The sequence below is a fragment of the Salvelinus alpinus genome, chromosome 7, assembly GCF_045679555.1.
Source record: "Salvelinus alpinus chromosome 7, SLU_Salpinus.1, whole genome shotgun sequence".
Classification (NCBI taxonomy): Eukaryota; Metazoa; Chordata; class Actinopteri; order Salmoniformes; family Salmonidae; genus Salvelinus; species Salvelinus alpinus.
The window spans coordinates 51311514-51325341 of NC_092092.1; the positions used below are offsets into that span (position 1 = coordinate 51311514).

General features: G+C 42.0%; 1 protein-coding gene across 1 annotated transcript; it reads left to right on the top strand.

Moving 5' to 3' along the window:
• The first annotated feature begins 472 nt into the window (after positions 1-472).
• On the top strand, positions 473-12941 carry ltc4s (leukotriene C4 synthase). Its single transcript, XM_071410603.1, has 5 exons — positions 473-591; positions 816-915; positions 9402-9472; positions 9723-9804; positions 10307-12941. Exons 1-5 carry the CDS (start codon positions 534-536, stop codon positions 10467-10469), a joined length of 474 nt encoding a protein of 157 aa, XP_071266704.1. The 5' UTR covers positions 473-533; the 3' UTR covers positions 10470-12941.
• Positions 12942-13828: the final 887 nt, after the last annotated feature.

Below are 13828 nucleotides of genomic sequence, written 5' to 3' on the forward strand. Positions count from 1 at the left end.
TGTTAAATTGACCTCAATATAAGTATTTGTTTGTACTTTTAAGTGATATACAGGCACTTAAAAAAAACGAATCGAATTACCTTTATTCGTGTAGTTTATACTCTTTCCCTATGACAGTGTAGAAGTAGTACCATAACCTGTCCGGTCGAGGGCAAGGTGTAGTTCTGTTCAAAGTTCTGAAAAGCTGTATTATGTGATCTTGATATTGTGGTATCTGGATCAAAATGAGACATTTTATTTTCTGAAAAAGTCTTAACAGCAACATCGATCTGATCCTGGATAGCTTAAAAGAGGATTACAGAATCCAGATCATTCTGATCCAGAATAAAAGTTTTGCAAGATAAAAAATAAATCACCCCTGGTTACCAACTGAAGCATCACATTGGTTAATAAATTACCCTAATGATACAGGCCACTCAAATCAGGAAGTTGCCGCCTCTCCCCCGAGTTGACACCTATTGGTCTACTCAGTCAGAGAAACAGTTTGCATCTGAACACCAGGTTGAAAGGAGAGTCACTTTTAGCTCTAAAACATGCTGGATCAGGTAGTGCTCATTGCAGGAGTAACGGTGTTGGGTGTGTTAGAGCAAGGTAAGTTGATCATATTTTCTTTCTATAAAAAGTGCCGTGCTTTTATGATAAACCTGTGGTCATTATCATAGTTCTAGTAATTAAGTGAACTTGTTTATATTCAACTTTGTAAATGTTATCCTGTGGCAGAAAATGCATATCTTATCAAAGATCTGATTCTTTGAGTGTTGGTACAATTTCCTTGTCAAGAAGTGTGTGGGGAATTTTTTTTTTTTTTTTTGTAGCTTACTTCTCTTTACAGGTGATATACGCCAGACGCAAGTACTCTGTCTCCCCACCCAGCACCTCAGGACCCCCAGAGTTTGAGAGGGTCTTCAGAGCTCAGTAAGTCTGCTAGATCTGAAATGACAAATGTCTATCAGCAATTAATACCGATTTCTTTACTTAATTTACCCAAATATAATTTTAGTATTAAGTTGTCCTTCTTCACCTGCACTCAGAAATTGATGACACTTGATAAATATCCCCCAGTACCTAGCAGGTGACATGCAGATAGATGTAACCGATGTTAATCGTGCTCTCCTTGAGTTGTGTTTATTAGTTCAAAGAAATCATCCCAGCCAGTGGTCCCAGTTGAGCGTTATTTATTATCTGTGATTAAATAGGAAACAGCACGTTAGTTGTGCAGGGCTTAATGATGTTGATGGCTGTCGATAGTCAAATCTGTAGCATGAAAACAACCCTGTTAGCAGTGAGCTTATGTGACCATTACATCGGTGCATGCTAGCTAGCACACTTATATACAGCAATCATATACCACATCCCAGAAAGCCCCTCAATCCCTAACAGGTACATATACCCACATGTATAAATCAGGAATGTACAGCAAACGTGTACACATTGTAAAATTATAAAAATAGAATACAGTTTTCAGAACGTGACCTACCCCTTGCATTACATTTTCATACTGGTGAAACCTGACGTTTGCGATCTCCCCCTGTCTGCAAGCGGGGCCAATAACAACCCCGTATTGTCTTCGGAATTGAACCAACCAATAAGAGTGCTTGAATATTAACAACATATTTCTTTAGAGGCAAGTGGAAACAACCAAACCTGTTTCACAGACAATAGATGTAGAGTGTAGGCCTTTTTAGTCAAAGGTGTTTGAGGTTCTTAAAGTACTTGAATTTGGCTCTCTGAAATTCAAGTACTGGAATACCTTGAAAATCTGACAGTTTCTGAAGTTGGTACTTGAACAGTACTTAAATTAAAATGAGGACAAAATGATCAAATATGGTTATATGAAAAATATTAGAAACGTATTGGTCTTGCAAATTAATTTCCAGGCATACTACAGCGTTTTATTTCCAAGTGTTTTGCGCTCTGGTTGCCAGAAGAGCTCACTCATTCCACTCACACTGCCACTCAGCCAGCGCCTAATCAGAACTGACTGATTTTAGGCACAGCCAAACATCACATCGACAGCTAAATTGCCGGGCAAATGTATACTGAACGAAACGCAACATGTAAAGTGTTGGTCCCATGTTTCACGAGGTGAAATAAAAGATCCCTGAAATGTTCCATACATACAAAAAGCTTATTTATCAAATTTTGTGCACAAATTTGTTTACATCCCTGTTAGTGAGCATTTCTCCTTTGCCAAGATAATCCATCCACCTGACAGGTGTGGCATATCAAGAAGCTGATTAAATAGCATGATCATTGCACAGGTGCAACTTGTGCTGGGGACAATAAAAGGCCACTCTAAAATGTGCTTTTTGTCACACAACACAATGCCACAGATGTCTCACGTTTTGGAGTGTGCAATTGTCATGCTGACTGCAGGAATGTCCACCAGAGCTGTTGCCAGAGAATTTTATCATAATTTCTCTACCATAAACTGCCTCCAACATCATTTTAAAACATTTGGCAGTACATCCAAACGGCGTCACAACCGCAGACCACGTGTAACCACGCCAGTCCACGACCTCCACATCCGGCTTCATCACCTGCGGGATCGTCTAAGAGCAGCCACCCAGACAGCTGATGAAACAGGAGTATTTCTGCCTGTAATAAAGCCAATTTGTGGGGGAAAACAAATTCTGATTGGCTGGGCTGGGCTCCCAAATGGGTGGGCCTATGCCCTCCCAGGTCCTCCCATGGCTGTGCCACTGCCAAGTCATGTGAAATCCATAGATTTTTTATTTTTTTTATTTCACCTTTATTTAACCAGGTAGGCTAGTTGAGAACAAGTTCTCATTTGCAACTGCGACCTGGCCAAGATAAAGCATAGCAGTGTGAACAGACAACACAGAGTTACACATGGAGTAAACAATAAACAAGTCAATAACATGGTAGAAAAAAAAGAGAATCTATATACAATGTGTGCAAAAGGCATGAGGTAGGCAATAAATCGAATAATTACAATTTAGCAGATTAACACTGGAGTGATAAATCATCAGATGATCATGTGCAAGAAGAGATACTGGTGTGCAAAAGAGCAGAAAAGTAAATAAATAAAAGCAGTATGGGGGGTGAGGTAGGTAAATTGGGTGGGTAGTTTACAGATGGACTATGTACAGCTGCAGCGATCGGTTAGCTGCTCGGATAGCAGATTTTTAAAGTTGTTGAGGGAGATAAAAGTCTCCAACTTCAGAGATTTTTGCAATTCGTTCCAGTCGCAGGCAGCAGAGAACTGGAAGGAAAGGCGTCCAAATGAGGTTTTGGCTTTAGGGATGATCAGTGAGATACACCTGCTGGAGCGCGTGCTGCGGGTGGGTGTAGCCATCGTGACCAGTGAACTGAGATAAGGCGGCACTTTACCTAGCATAGCCTTGTAGATGACCTGGAGCCAGTGGGTCTGACGACGAACATGTAGCGAGGGCCAGCCGACTAGGGCATACAGGTCGCAGTGGTGGGTCGTATAAGGTGCTTTAGTAACAAAACGAATGGCACTGTGATAAACTGCATCCAGTTTGCTGAGTAGAGTATTGGAAGCTATTTTGTAGATGACATCGCTGAAGTCGAGGATCGGTAGGATAGTCAGTTTTACTAGGGTAAGTTTGGCGGCGTGAGTGAAGGAGGCTTTGTTGCGGAATAGAAAGCCGATTCTTGATTTGATTTTGGATTGGAGATGTTTGATATGAGTCTGGAAGGAGAGTTTGCAGTCTAGCCAGACACCTAGGTACTTATAGATGTCCACATATTCTAGGTCGGAACCGTCCAGGGTGGTGATGCTAGTCGGGCGTGCGGGTGCAGGCAGCGACCGGTTGAAAAGCATGCATTTGGTTTTACTAGCGTTTAAGAGCAGTTGGAGGCCACGGAAGGAGTGTTGTATGGCATTGAAGCTCGTTTGGAGGTTAGATAGCACAGTGTCCAAGGAAGGGCCGGAAGTACACTGCTCAAAAAAATAAAGGGAACACTTAAACAACACAATGTAACTCCAAGTCAATCACACTTCTGTGAAATCAAACTGTCCACTTAGGAAGCAACACTGATTGACAATAAATTTCACATGCTGTTGTGCAAATGGAATAGACAAAAGGTGGAAATTATAGGCAATTAGCAAGACACCCCCAAAAAAGGAGTGATTCTGCAGGTGGTGACCACAGACCACTTCTCAGTTCCTATGCTTCCTGGCTGATGTTTTGGTCACTTTTGAATGCTGGCGGTGCTCTCACTCTAGTGGTAGCATGAGACGGAGTCTACAACCCACACAAGTGGCTCAGGTAGTGCAGTTCATCCAGGATGGCACATTAATGCGAGCTGTGGCAAAAAGGTTTGCTGTGTCTGTCAGCGTAGTGTCCAGAGCATGGAGGCGCTACCAGGAGACAGGCCAGTACATCAGGAGACGTGGAGGAGGCCGTAGGAGGGCAACAACCCAGCAGCAGGACCGCTACCTCCGCCTTTGTGCAAGGAGGTGCACTGCCAGAGCCCTGCAAAATGACCTCCAGCAGGCCACAAATGTGCATGTGTCAGCATATGGTCTCACAAGGGGTCTGAGGATCTCATCTCGGTACCTAATGGCAGTCAGGCTACCTCTGGCGAGCACATGGAGGGCTGTGCGGCCCCACAAAGAAATGCCACCCCACACCATGACTGACCCACCGCCAAACCGGTCATGCTGGAGGATGTTGCAGGCAGCAGAACGTTCTCCACGGCGTCTCCAGACTCTGTCACGTCTGTCACATGTGCTCATGTGCTCAGTGTGAACCGGCTTTCATCTGTGAAGAGCACAGGGCGCCAGTGGCGAATTTGCCAATCTTGGTGTTCTCTGGCAAATGCCAAACGTCCTGCACGGTGCTGGGCTGTAAGCACAACCCCCACCTGTGGACGTCGGGCCCTCATACCACCCTCATGGAGTCTGTTTCTGACCGTTTGAGCAGACACATGCACATTTGTGGCCTGCTGGAGGTCATTTTGCAGGGCTCTAGCAGTGCACCTCCTTCCTTCTTGCACAAAGGCGGAGGTAGCGGTCCTGCTGCTGGGTTGTTGCCCTCCTACGGCCTCCTCCACGTCTCCTGATGTACTGGCCTGTCTCCTGGTAGCGCCTCCATGCTCTGGACACTACGCTGACAGACACAGCAAACCTTTTTGCCACAGCTCGCATTGATGTGCCATCCTGGATGAACTGCACTACCTGAGCCACTTGTGTGGGTTGTAGACTCCGTCTCATGCTACCACTAGAGTGAGAGCACCGCCAGCATTCAAAAGTGACCAAAACATCAGCCAGGAAGCATAGGAACTGAGAAGTGGTCTGTGGTCACCACCTGCAGAATCACTCCTTTTTTGGGGGTGTCTTGCTAATTGCCTATAATTTCCACCTTTTGTCTATTCCATTTGCACAACAGCATGTGAAATGTATTGTCAATCAGTGTTGCTTCCTAAGTGGACAGTTTGATTTCATAGAAGTGTGATTGACTTGGAGTTACATTGTGTTGTTTAAGTGTTCCCTTTATTTTTTTGAGCAGTGTATATAGAATGGTGTCGTCTGCGTAGAGGTGGATCAGGGAATCGCCCGCAGCAAGAGCAACATCATTGATGTATACAGACATTTGGGCCGAATACATTTATTTCAATTGACTGATTTCCTTATGAACCATAACTCAGTAAAACCGTTAATTGTTCCAGGTTGCCTTTATATTTTTGTAAAATATAGATTTAAGTCTGCCTGGCAGAATATTGATGTTTATTACTTTATTATTTATTTTATTTTAATTCACCTTTATTTAACCAGGTAGGCTAGTTGAGAACAAGTTCTCATTTACAACTGCGACCTAGTCAAGATAAAGCAAAGCAGTGCTACACAAACAACAACACGGAGTTACACATGGAATAAACAAACATAGTCAATAATACAATAGAAAAAAGTCTATATGCAGTGTGTGCAAATTAGGTAAGATGAGGGAGGTAAGGCAATAGGCCATAGTGGCAAAATAATTACAATTTAGCAATTAAACACTGGAGTGATAGATGTGCAAGTAGAGATACTGGGGTGAAAATGAGCAAAAATAAATAACATTTTGGGGATGAGGTAGTTGGATGGGCTATGTACAGGTGCAGTGATCTGTGAGCTGCTCTGACAGCTGGTGCTTAAAGTTAGTGAAGGAGATATGAGTCTCCAGCTTCGGTGATTTTTGCAGTTCGTTCAGCAGAGAACTGGAAGGAAAGGTGGCCAAAGAGGAATTGGCTTTGGGGGTGACCAGTGAAATATACCTGCTGGAGCATGTTCTATGGGTGGGTGCTGCTATGGTGATCAGTGAGCTGAGATAAGGCGGGGCTTTACCTAGCAAAGACTTATAGATGACCTGGACCCAGTGGGTTTGGCGACGAATATGAAGCGAGGGCCAGCCAACGAGGGCATACAGGTCGCAGTGGTGGGTAGTATATGTGGCTTTGGTGATAAAACGGATGGCACTGTGATCCAATTTGCTGAGTAGTGTTGGAGGCTATTTGGTAAACGACATCGCCAAATTCAAGGCCACGGAAGGAGAGTTGTATGGCATTGAAGCTCATCTGGAGGTTAGTTAACAGTGTCCAAAGAAAGGCCAGAAGTATACAGCATGGTGTTGTCTTCATAGAGGTGGATCAGAGAATCACCAGCAGCAAGAGCGACATCGTTGATGTGTACAGAGAAACGAGTCGGCCTGAGATTTGAACCCTGTGGCACCCCCATAGACTGCCAGACGTCCGGACAACAGACCCTCCGATTTGACACACTGAACTCTGTCTGAGAAGTAGTTGGTGAACCAGGCGAGGCAGTCATTTGAGAAACCAAGGCTGTTGAGTCTGCTGAGAAGAATGTGGTGATTGACAGATTCGAAAGCCTAGGCCAGGTCAACGAATACAGCTGCACAGTATTGTCTCTTATCGATGGCGGCCATATCCTTTAGGACCTTGAGCGTGGCTGAGGTGCACCCATGACCATGGTTTTTGCCAGACTCAGCCAGTGATGTAGTAGAGGGTAAACGCCGTTTACGCACCTTTTTTATTTGGTTAATTATCATTTACCCACTAATTATTGCGTTCCCAGCTTTAATCAACGCTCAGAAGCCTTCTTGATCTGACAAACACTGTATAGCTAGCTCTGCAAACGAGTGGAATCATGTATGCTCGTTATGTAGGCCGTCATTGTAAATAAGAATGTTTTCTTAACTGACTTGCCTAAATAAAGCTTACATTTTTTTTTAAAGTAAGCCTGCACCCCCGGATTTTCCTTGTTAGCGTCGCATTCATTCACTACTCTGCCCAATGGGAAACTCCACCCACGACATAAACGGAGGTTAAAAATAACTACCTTAGTCCAGACCAGTGTGGGAAAGTAGCAGTGAGAAGCCGCTGACAGTGGGAATGTTTTCGAACATCCCTCGACTCTTGCCGTGTCAACATACATCCTCCAAACACAAGAACTGACTCTCGGAAAATGAGTGTACAACTTGTCAATAGTCGCTGATATTTCAGTCAGTCTAGCTAGTTAGGTAGCTCAATGACTTTAGGTAACGTTAGCTAGCGAGCTATGACTAGCTGGTTAGGAGGATGCAGTTGGAAGCTAACGTTGAACGGTGCCGGACCTCAGCAGGAGCAGTTGACTGAAATTAAGCTAGCTAACTATAATCAAAAGATAGGCTATAAATTCTCATAAAATACATTTTCTTTATAGCGAGTAGTGAGACAGTGGTGAGTATCAGGGATTTGCGTCAATTCAAATCTGGTATCAGGACAAAATGTGATTCAGAGTCACCGAATATACTTTAAGTATTTTTATTAAACTCAAGCGATAAATGGTAAATGCAATTTTTGTATATACGGGTTCACTGTAACACCTCGCAGGGTAGAACAGAAAAACTGGCAGGATGAAAGTAAACAGCTGTTCTTATACGGTGATAGACGTAGTTCCAACCCGTCCTTTTGGCCTATCACAGTAGAGGCTGAGCGTGGTTTAAACTTGCTCAGCCTATCGCCGGCGCTCAGGCTGGTCCCAGCCTCTTGGCGCTCCTTGGTGTCCGGCGCTGTTGCTGTGTAGATTACGCTCCAACACCCTGGAGACTGAGGTCAGACAGTTCTGTAACATTGTTTGAGCTATTTGCACCTGCATAGAAAGCATACTGTTCTCGCTCAAGGTTAACCACAGCTTCTCAGCACTCTATTTGGGGCACAATGTTACTTTCAGCACACACACACAGACGCCCAGGCTAACAGTTGCTAATATTATATCACATGTGATATAGTATTGGGTTATAGTGCAATAAACACAGATCCTCACATGAGTCAGGCTGCAATGGAGGAAAATTAGATGCACAGAGGAAGCATTGAAGCAAGCAGGGAGAGGTTAGTAGTACAGTGGTTTTATTTAACTTGGCAAGTCAGTTAAGAACACATTTTTATTTACAATGACGGCCTACCAAAAGGCAAAAGGCCTCCTGCGGGGACAGGGGCTGAGATATAAAAATACAGGACAAAACACACATCACGACAAGAGAGAACACTACATGGATTATTTGGCACAGACAACAGCAAAGGGCAAAAAGGTAGAGACCATACATCAAGTTTGAGTGTTTGTTCCAGTCGCTAGCTGCAGCGAACTGAAGACGAGCGACCCAGGAAAGTGTGTGCTTTGGGGACCTGTAACAGAATGGGTCCCATGTGTGGTCCCCTAAAATTTAAATAGGGTTCCCTGAGAGAATATTATATCTTATCAAACACATTCACTTGTTTCTCTTCAAATGGGTCTAGAATACATAATTTTAGAGTCAATTAAGGGCCTTTTACGCTGTCGGAATTCACTTTCATGTCATGTGTTGGGACAGCCTGTGAGATTTAAAATGTAGTGAAATATAAAGGCAATTCCATATGTACACTGAACAAAAATTTCAAAGATTTTACTGTTACAGTTCATATAAGGAAATCAGTCAACATCAGTACGGACTTACCATCATGTATGTAGTAAAAAAGTAGTGAAACACGTGTTGTTGAGTAGAACTTGTAAGGTAGTGATGAATAGTTTAAAAAAAACATGAGGTTGTGGCGATATATTGCCATCTGGTGGCGACTAGAAACTATTGCATGAGAGGAGCTATTACAACTTGATGATCCTTGAAAATAAATATTACTACTTGAAAGTCCTTGAATTTGACTTACCACTGTCTGTACGAACCCAGGAATATTTACCCAAATACATTGCAAGATAATTTGGTCAAGAAAAATGTTATAGTCAGAAATGGCATGCCCAAAAGCCACCGCATTTGCCACCTAGGTCAAAACAAATGGATTTCATTTTTGCCTAAAAGCCACCGCATTTGTAGAATTGGCCATATGTGCTTGATATGTGTTTTTCAATGATTCTTGGATGGATTTTTGTTTTGTTTCTTTAGAGCCAACTGCACTGAATATTTCCCGATCTTCATCATCATCCTATGGGTGTCTGGACTCTTCTTCAGCCAAGGTAGGCACCCAAAATAAATTATCTGCTGCCTCAGTGCAACCACAGAGCCCCATGCTTTTTCTGACAATTTCACTGAATGTTTGTTTCGTGACTTCCTCTTTGAGTCAAGTTGACTCCCATTGAGGAAATTAAACCCCCATCCCTCAGCTGTTTACTGAAAGAAGTGGCGGAGTGACCGCTTTGTTGTTTAAATCCCAGATTTCCCTTTTAACTGCTAAATTATGACCACATTTTTCTCTTCGTCACCTAGGTCTGTCCGCACTATGTGGACTCCTATACCTGTACGGGCGCTACCAGTACTTCAGGGGCTATGCTAAATCGGCACATGGACGGTAATGACCTATCGGTTTATCCCTCGGGGGCTGTTCCTATAATTATGCCTCATTCCTTGGCATTGCAGATCATCGTTCTATTCCTTGGAATTACATGTCGGGCGTATTAGATCATTGATTCTCAAGAGAGTAAGAAGTGATTTTAATTTTGAAGTAAAGGGTCAGAATCATTGTTCCCTCATAATAAATAGTAGCAGGTGCCTTCTACATGTGGATACCAGAGCCTTCATTTTGCAGAGTTGTCAAAATGGGGTGGTCTGTTTTCTATTATCTGGAGGCTTGAACAATTCCTCAACGGTCACTTTCCATGTATCTTTCCCATAGGAAGTTTTTTTAGAAAAGTTGAATCTCGTATTCTGTACAAATTTAATTTTGTCGTGTTCAGTCAATATACTCCAAACCAACAATATCAATAGTCATTGTCTCTGAATTATTGTGCAATGCATTGCTGAGAATTTTATTTTCTCTTTCTTGCTCTCCCCCCTCTTTCTCTCCTTCCCAGACTAGCCCCTCTGTATTTCAGTGCCAAGGTTCTGTGGGTTCTGATCGGGTTCTCCACCCTGGGGATTCTGGGTTTTATGTGTCGGTTCTACCTGGATCTGGACCTGAAGCAGCTCGCCAGTTCTGTCCTCGACCTGACTGAGGAGGAGGGTGGGGGACTATAAGGGATGAGCAGGAGGAGAAGAGATTAAAGGAGAGATGATGGGATACACTAACAACTGTAGACAGGCTACCTTCATTGCCAAATCAAGACAACTAAATGGAATGGTTGATTGAAGTAGGGAAAGGTATGTTCCAACCTTGAGCTGCAGTTTTGAAAAAATAGATGTGTCCGGTCTAGGCCTATTGCAGGCTATTTTACGAACTGCTTATGTGCCATTTAGATTGCAGTTACAGTCCCCCTAAACCAAGGCATGTTTCAGACTGAAATATGGAACAAAAACATTGTTTTGATGAAAGCAAACAGGGTAGGCCTATTCATTAATTAGTAAAGTTAGTTTAGTCTTTTCCAAAAACCTGCACACCAAGTGTAAGCTCATATCAAACACAGCCAAAAGAAAACACCTGCCAAATGTGGGTACCAAATGGTTAAGAAGGGAATCATTTAAGCTTTAATGCTGTTAACTGCATGTCTCAACTCATATTATTAAGCGGATTACTCCCTGTTAAAACGGGAGCAAACAGTGATATTGATTAGAAAGAAGCACCTGTTTGGGTAGCGTAAGTCGCAGCTTAAATTGTGCGTGCAGTCCTTCATTTAGCAAACCACCTTGCAACTCCAGTAGGCCTAAGTGTTTTTCAATTTAGACAGAATATAGGCCTAAACATTTTTTGTTGTTCAGTGTGCTGTCTGACTAGTGTGCTAGCTAGCCGGTGTATTTAGTGTCATTAATTTGGCTAAAGAAAAAGGCTTGTGGAAAAAGCAACTCCCTTGCTATCATTATTGCCAAATAATAAAATTTAATCTTACTTCACTTGTCTACTATTAGGCTACTGTAGAAGGTTAAAAGTATATAAATTATCCACATTTGTGAATTCCAACTCTGTTCAAGCAAGGGAACTTCCTTACAAAATTAGCATGCAATTTTTTAAAACCGAAAAAAAGTGGTTAGACTGTCATATGTGTGCTGATGCATCCAAACAATGTTAAAGCCCCATGCTTATTTTATTTTGAAATCATTGTATGTCTAAATCTGTTTATTTATTGAAAATAACTCAATATATTTATAATTTATAGCCTCCTTTTGCCATTGAAATGTTCAGTCTGATATTGTGGGTGTGTTGATAAAAATGTAAATATATTTACATACTCAGCCCTGATTGGTGGCTACAAACCTCTAGACCAGGGATGGGCAACTGGCGGCTCAGTAGGCGCGCGGACCAATTTCCAAAGAAAAGATTGTTGCGATCTAAACTTGCAGTAATCATGGTTGAATTACCAAACATTTCTCTCCACTCTATTGCAAAATGTGTAGAAATGCAGAAAGTTAGCTGTAAAACGGCAATTTTTTCTCTCTGCCCCATGGCAAAATGAGTAGAATTGCATGAAATGATTTATAAAATTGCAAAATCTTCTCTCCACTCCATTGCAAAATGTGTAGATTTTCAGCAAACTTGCTTTAAAACTGCAAATTTTGCTTAGGGCCTCCAAAAGGTCTGCTCTGACTGCATGTGTGGGTATGCAGACCCACGAGCCAGTACGGCCTCCCATGATGAGTTCAGATTTTTTGTGGCCCTCACCCCCATCGAAGTTGCCCATCCCTGGTCTAGACTCTCTATAGCCTACCCCGTGTACCCCTTCAAAGTAGGAGGATACATATGCAAATTAAAGATGACTGGTCATTGGTCAGAATAATATGATTCTGATGTCATTATACTTTTTTTTTTTTTGTGCATGTTAACTGATCATTTTATTTTGGGTAAGTAAAACATGACCTGTTTTTGGCCAATGCAGCTGTTTTTATATCAATATCAAAAATATCTGCGTAACAATTGAGTACCTTACAGTAATAGTTTTCCATTAAAATGGACCAAAATAGCCTTTTAGCAAAAATTTATTTTTCTAGCAAGAGTTTTGCTACGAGTAACTTGGAGTGGTCTTAGTGGGGAGGAGAATTTAAGGTAGCTGTTATTAGGGGCGAGGTTTGGAACGCTGTTTTTCGTCTATTAACCAACTATTAGCCTGGTGATGTCAAGCCCAAAATAAAGCCCATTCAAACAGGCTGATTAGAAGGTCCTGTGTAGATTGTATTTTCAACAAGCAACTATCAGGAAATAACTGATACATTTTTTCACAAGTTTAATCAGCTCTTGTACAATCTGATATAAAACACAAGGAAAAACGGATTTTTGATTGCACTGGGCCTAATGTCAACACAAATGTATTGTGTGAAATGGTTTTTGGAATCCCCTGTTTTCCATTGGTGATTTAGTTTCTGTTGTATGGCCCAGTGATCTGTGCTGGATCTTGGTGTTAAACATCAATAAATAAAAAACATTTGGATTACTTTTGATATCTGCTCATCTGTGAATTTTTATTTGAATGTAATCTTTGGTGAAATGTTCATTTGCACTCATTTACTTTGTATTGAAATTGTATCTTCATAAATAAAGCAACTAACTTTGTGAATGTTAAACATGAGTTATTCTATTTGTATTGAAGTTGGGTAGAAATGTGAAATAATTTGAGACCTATGCACATATGGGACACTTCTGTGTTTGGGCACCCCAAATCCTTCAGCTTTACCATTTTGTCGTTTGGGGAAAATCTGATTCGTTTTAGGAAAAGACAATAACCACAGAGAGAACAGCATATGGTAGCTTTAAAGACTTAATTGGAGATGGGGGGTGGGTTCAATATAAGATGAGAGGGGATACAACACAGCTTCTGCTACCTCTGGATATTCTTTACAGTGGCGTAATACTGTAAATATGTACATTTTAAATCATTTGTAAGTGTTTGTTATTTGACTTGTTTTTGGATTTAAAAAAAATATAGCTTATTTCTGGTGGTTTTGACCCACATATTTGCAGTTGGACTGGCAGGTCACCTGTTTTTGACTTGGCTAGCTGACTAATTGTTTCTGTTTTTTCAAATGATGCATCGACACTGGACCAGCTTTTTTGTTTTACCTGCCTGCTGGTTCCTGATCTTTTGAAAACATCGACTGAAGAGTCCCCTGAAGCTTGAGAGGAATGGAAGATGCATTGCTGAGGCAGAGGGCTCGTAGTGAGGACGACTGGCTACTACTCTGAACTGTGTGGGTGAGCTCTGGGCGCCACCAAGTGGGTGCCATACATTGTGAAGGAGAAGTTCAGTAGCTGAACCATCATCCTTCCTCTGATCAAACCATGAACTGTCCCTCCATCTTTGGAAGATGCATGCACTCAAAGATTTGGCCTCTATTTGACCTATCTATAGCTAGGCTACTAATGGTGATGTATTGGTTGACCTAACTATAGCTAGGCTACTAATGGGATGTATTGGTTGACCTAACAAAAGCTAGGCTACTCATGTGTTCCT

Bases quoted from the DNA above. Each gene is read 5' to 3' on its own strand.
- ltc4s (XM_071410603.1), top strand. From the start codon at position 534: ATGCTGGATCAGGTAGTGCTCATTGCAGGAGTAACGGTGTTGGGTGTG. The intron at 592-815 runs GTAAGTTGATCA...TTTTTTTTGTAG, and splicing joins GTTGGGTGTGTTAGAGCAAG to CTTACTTCTCTTTACAGGTG. The intron at 9,473-9,722 runs GTAGGCACCCAA...TTCGTCACCTAG, and splicing joins TGGACTCTTCTTCAGCCAAG to GTCTGTCCGCACTATGTGGA.